Source organism: Schistocerca serialis, chromosome 6 (genome assembly GCF_023864345.2).
Source record: "Schistocerca serialis cubense isolate TAMUIC-IGC-003099 chromosome 6, iqSchSeri2.2, whole genome shotgun sequence".
NCBI lineage: Eukaryota > Metazoa > Arthropoda > Insecta > Orthoptera > Acrididae > Schistocerca > Schistocerca serialis.
In genome coordinates, this window is record NC_064643.1 from 312,804,982 (window position 1) to 312,810,981 (window position 6,000).

Here is a 6,000-nt window from a genome sequence, read left to right on the forward strand (position 1 = left end):
GGGTTGGATGCAGGGGTTGTGTAAGGATGGACAAGTGTATTGTGAGAGTTCGGTGGATGGCAGAATACCACTGTAGGAGGGGCAGAAAGGGTAGTGCGCAGGAAATTACTCATTTCAGAACATGACGAGAGGTAGTCGAAACCCTGGTGGAGAATGTAATTTAATTGCTCCAGTCCTGGGTGGTACTGAGTTACAAGGGGAATGCTCCTCTGTGGTCAGACGGTGGGACTTCGGAGGCTGGCAGGAGACTGGATAGATAAGGCATGGGAGACTTAGAAATTCTTCCAGTCCATATGTGGCATACTCCTCCTGTGAACGGGAACATGTTATGCAGATTTTGGTGTCACTGTCGTCAATCAAGAAAAGTTTTTACTGAGTTTAACAAAGGTGATGTTGGCCTGATATATTCGACGATACCCTTTGGCTACACTGACTAAAGGATTTTTCTAAGAAATGCCAAATTAAGATAACCTGAAGATGCCTAAATAATGCGAAACGTGTAGTTGAAAAATAAAGAACTAAAATTGCAACCAAGAATGTTTTTAACCAATACATGGGAAATTTGTTTTTGTACAAGGTTGGGAGGATAATCATAGTCCGTGAAGGCTTCATTGAGACCCATGGTATATTTTAGTATTAAATGTACTGGCATAAAACTGGGATACACTATCCTTGGCAGTGAGACACCTACTACAATGCCTTCGAGAGGTATCAACAGAAAATTTTAATCAACTGCTGAGTTTATGATGTAGGATAAATCTTTAATAGTGTGGTATCATAAACCTAACATTTTATTTTTAATGTAAAAGATAAATATAATGTGTAATTTTTAAGATTATGTACCTCAGCGGTTAAAGCAAAACCCTAATGGGATCACATGGTTTGTCAGTCTGTCAATAACCATTTTTCTAAGGAGGTTTTTCAAGTTGAAATTTATGTGACATACAGAGGTCTATGGTCCCTTGGCAGTGTAAAACATTTAAGCTTCAGAGTCAATGCAGTCAAAAGACATGCCCATTTGGTTGGCTGATTTGTGGGGAGGCGACCAAACAGTGAGTTCATTGGTCCCATCGGATTAGGGATGGATTGTAAAGGAAGTCAGCCGTACCCTTTGATAGGAACCATCCTGGCATTTGCCTGAAGTGATTTAGGGAAATCACACAAAACCTGAACCATGATGGTCAGATGCGGGTTTAACTGGTCATCCTCCCGAATGTGAGTCCTGTGTGCTGACCGCTACACCATGTCACTCAGTTGCACCCATTTATGTACGTATTTTGATACCTGTAAATTCTTATCAAAACCTATAGGTTACTTCCCGTTGACCTGCAAACATGAAATTTGGCAAGAAGAAAGGTTTCACAGTATAAGTAAAGGAAAAATTCAAAGATTTTTAATTATAATTCTATCGCATGAAAAACATGTTTCTTTTGTAGTTTGTTATTTGGCTTGTTTCTCTGTCCATCTGCTAAGACCCCCCCCCCCCCCCCCCCCCCCAGGTGTTTCAGAAGCAAATGTGAAATCACACAAAAAAATTTAAACTTTGAACTGAAGAAAGAGCTACAAAAATTGAGCAAGTCTGTGTATTGGTCCACCTATGGCATTTATGTAAGCAGTTATTTGGCTTCGCATTGATTGATAGAATTGTTGGATGTCTTTCTGAGGGATATCATATCAAGTTCTGTCTAATTAGTGCATCAGATTGTCAGTATCCAGATATGGTTGGAGAGACGTGCTCATAATGGTCAAAGTGTTCTCAGTTGAGTAGAGATCTTTTAGCTGTGCCTATCTGCGACTTGACATCTCCACTATATGGTGAGAAGCAACTATCCTTTTGATGATGTTGTTACATTCAGTTTTGGATTTTCTATTGTTGAACTTAAAATTGAAACATTCTTGAAATTCTTGCGACCAACATCTTGCCATTATAGATATCTGTCAAAAATTATAGTGTTTCTGATTTCCTGGGAGGGTTTAACTATTTATATATGTAATTACATTTATCGGAACGCTCCGAGCACGAGTTGAACGCACTTTGTTAATTTTTTTAATATAAAATTTTGTTATTTGTATATGTATCGAAAACCATATAGTATACATCATCAGTGGTGGAACACACACACACACACACACACACACACACACACACACACACACACACACAGAGAGAGAGAGAGAGAGAGAGAGAGAGAGAGAGAGAGAGAGCTCTACATTATGTTGGCTGAATAGACAATGAAATTGTAAAGAAACTTCAAAAAATAAATTCCACAATGTGGGAAATGTGTCATCGGTGGGCATTTTTCTTAAAAATCTTGATAATTACTGACAAGATTCGGAGAGGTACAAGCACTGCACTGAAACTGAGTCCAATGCTTAGGTTCCATTCTTCAAACTTTTGAAATTAATTATTTGATTATCATATTAATCATCAGGACATTGATTTGATAGTAGGTCTAAAAGTGAAGAGCATCCATTATAAAATGGAGGGAACCCGCAAAGTCACAATAAAACCTGTTGTGTTACATGAGCATATTTTTCTGCCAGTAAACACAAAAAAGTGTGAAGACAACATTGACAGCATTTTATTGTTTAGCCAGTATTATTAAGTTTTCTTTTAAATATCACTATTATTATTGTCATTATCATTATTATTATTCTGTGAGAATTTTTGAAGTGATACGAAGAGTTGTTCTGTAAAATTCATTTTGTTGCAGATTCATCAGAGGAAATGAGTGCAGAGGATGATGGACTTAATAGTGACTCTGATCATTGGGAGGAATTATCAGAAGACTTGAATGCTGTTGGAGACAGTGAAGTACAAGAAGAAGAAATGGAAGTAACAGAAATGTCTAGTTGAAAGTGAGGTGCTAATAGTTGGGGATATTATTGGACATGGATATCTCTCAGCAGGAAGCAACATAAGCAAATATTTACATACTTGTGAAGATGATTGTAAATAAAATTTTGGTATGTGATTAAATAATTTATTTTATACCATGGGACGTGTCAAAACAGTTTTCTGAATTGTTTTATTTGTTGATATTTTTGAGAGGCATTTACTGTTATTCACTGTCCAGTGAAAAAGATTTTATGATCAGTGTCTGTTAAATACAAAAAAATGTAAAATTGTGGTTTCCTTCTGTACCAACTACCATCTTACCGTACCAAATGTAGTCTCTCTTAAAGAGTTAAATATGGAGTAATATACAGGCAAACTGGCAATATGATTAATATCTCTAAGAATTACTTGAGATTGGAATTTGTCTGAACTGAGTTTTGATCATCAGTAATGCAAATGCAATGTAAATGGATGCCCAGCAAGGAGGGACAGTTCTATAGAATTTCACTACGTAAGGTAGGAAGTGAGGAAAAGATAGCAAGCAAGCAAGGTAAGTCTCAATCAAACGTGTAGCTATAACCATTTGTCAATTTTATAGATAAATTAAAACCTCTAAACTTATTATTGTCTTTTAAGCTTAAAATTTTAGAGGTGCACATGTTGTATTTACCTGACCATAAGATGGTCCCTTCTTTTAAGTGTCACCTTGAGAAATTTTTAACATATAACACCCCAGGAAGAAAAGTGAGCCAAGTTGAAAAAAGCATCTTATTTTATATTGTTGAAAAACACGTGTGAATTGCTACAGTGTGCATGAAAGATGTAATGGAATGTACTGCCACCAACACTTATTTGAAATTTAAAGAAGGCTTATGCTATTCCAATATAAGTTTTATAGACTTGAATCTTTGAGTCAAATTATCTCATTGTATTGCATTTTTTAGTTGTGACACCCCAGCAAGAACAGTGACAAGCTGATGAACCAATTATGAACTGTTTTAGTGATATAAATTGACAGATTAATTTTTATCTTCCCTTCCTTTTTGCTTTTTATTTATGCCAGTTACATGTGGTAATATAATAATAATAATAATAATAATAATAATAATCCATTCATATCATCTTCTTCATTTGGATATGCAGCACTTTCTGAATCCTTTTAATAGATTCACTTCAGATTCTGCACCAGGCAGGAAGGATCCACTGGCCAAACATGGATATTATGGATTTCTCTGATTTACACATGGAGCAAGGGTATGGTCTTAAAGATGCTGCTCACTGTAAAGCTGTCACAGGTGAGGCTTAAAAGTTCCTCATAACAATGGCCATTATTTGAAGTTGTGAGGTCATGCTGCCAGGGTGTATTACTGCATCTGTTTCGTTCTTTGCTATTAGGTTCAGCACCAACATTTGCCTGGCTTTAAGTAAAGAGCCTGATACTCTCTTCCATGTAGTCTTCATTCAGTCTAGCATCAGGCCATTTGTCATCCATCTCTTTTCTTGGTATCTGAAGATAAGTCCTGCAATCAGTTTTACTTTTGGTGTAGTTTTCCCTTGAAGAACCATGGGGAAGGGGGGGGGGGGGGGTTGGGTGTTTCCTTCCATCTATTAGAACACTCAGCATTACTCTTTTCTCATCTTTTATTGCCAGAACTTCCTATACTAACAGTTGCTGCACCTCACACAAACAACAACATTTGACGACACATCAAAATGAACATGTGTCTGAATATTGCCCACGTGTCGTAACAAATTGTTTTTGATCGTATGATGATACACAAGAAGTTTTTCATCAGATGCTATGGGAAGCCATAAACCCCAGCTCATCGTCATCCTCGTGCACCAGCCAATTCTTGGTTTAAATTCTGCACTGGACGCAGGTGGAAGATTTAGCTTCAGCACCTCCATTCAGATAATTTAGCTTCAGCACCTCCATTCAGATAATTTCTCAAGTAATCTGGAAGTCATCATTGCATTTCTCTCTCGTGTATTGAATAACCTACTACTCCCAAATCGTGAAATTTTCCCTGCTTCAGTCCCCAGAAAGTTTGGCGTATGGCACTAGTTTTCCTTAATGTATTCTTTATCTCACATCACCGAATAACGCTCATGTTTGTGACACTAAGTTTTCTTCCTACTGGACAGTTATCTGTGGACACTGCTTACTAGGGCATTTTGCTATTGTATGTAGAATTTTAAAACCACTTTAAACGTTGCGTTCTGCTATGTGGTTTTGGTTCTTTAGGTGTAAATAGAAGCATGATTTGTTGCTTTCACAGTTTATTGCACATTCATTAAATTAAATTATAAAGCTTCTTCCCGTTTGCCCAATATAAAACTTAGTGTAGTTGTTACATGAAATTTTGTAGATGCCTGGGCTGGAATAAATGTGGACTTCTCTCTTCCGATCTTAGTTATGATCCTAATTTTTGTGTGTGTTAAATGTTACTTTTATGTTAGTGTTTGGTAACAGTTCCTTCAGTTCGGTCAATATGTTGGCTAAGTATGTTAGTCTGTATGTTGGTCGGATTTTATGTCTGTCTTCCCTTTTCAGTGTAATGTGCTCATGTATGATCATTGTTTTAGGTTATGTGTGTGGCTCATATAGTTGGAGCACTATGTCTGAGTTAAAGAATCATAGGGACCTCGTAGGAGTTACTGAGGTAAGATGGAATGGATGTGGAGAGTTAGTCAGATGAATATGTATTGTACCACTCAGGAGGAGAAGTAAAAGGAATGACTGGAGTAGGAATGATTATGACAAAAGAATTGGCTAAATGTGTGGAATATGTGGACTATGCAGAAATTGGTCTGTCTGAAAGGAGCACAAAAAGATTTACTGATTGTCCAGGTGTACATATGCCAGCTTCAGAACATGACCAAATTGTAGAGGAAATGTACAATGTAATAGAGAGAATAATGGATGAAAATAAAAAATGCTGCAAAAATAGTATTCGAAAACTGGAACGCCATTGTAGGGAAAAGGAAAAGATGGAAACATAGGAGGAAGTCATGGTCTTCGAAAGAGAAGTGATAGAGGTGAATGGCTAATTAACTTCTGCAGGGAAAGACAGCTGATAATGGCAAATACATGGTCAAGAACCACAAGAGGAGGCTCTACACTTGGAAATCACCTGGGGATAAATACAGAAACAAAATCG

General features: G+C 37.0%; 1 protein-coding gene across 4 annotated transcripts in view; it reads left to right on the plus strand.

Moving 5' to 3' along the window:
* Nucleotides 1-3,126, plus strand: part of LOC126484114 (WD repeat-containing protein 43) — a 136,956-nt gene extending 133,830 nt beyond the window's left edge. For all 4 annotated transcript variants that reach the window (XM_050107495.1, XM_050107496.1, XM_050107498.1 and 1 more), the window contains exon 10: nucleotides 2,715-3,126. In XM_050107495.1, the coding sequence (XP_049963452.1) occupies nucleotides 2,715-2,857 (143 nt within the window). In that variant the 3' untranslated portion in view covers nucleotides 2,858-3,126. The remainder of the gene's footprint in view (nucleotides 1-2,714) is intronic.
* Nucleotides 3,127-6,000: the final 2,874 nt, after the last annotated feature.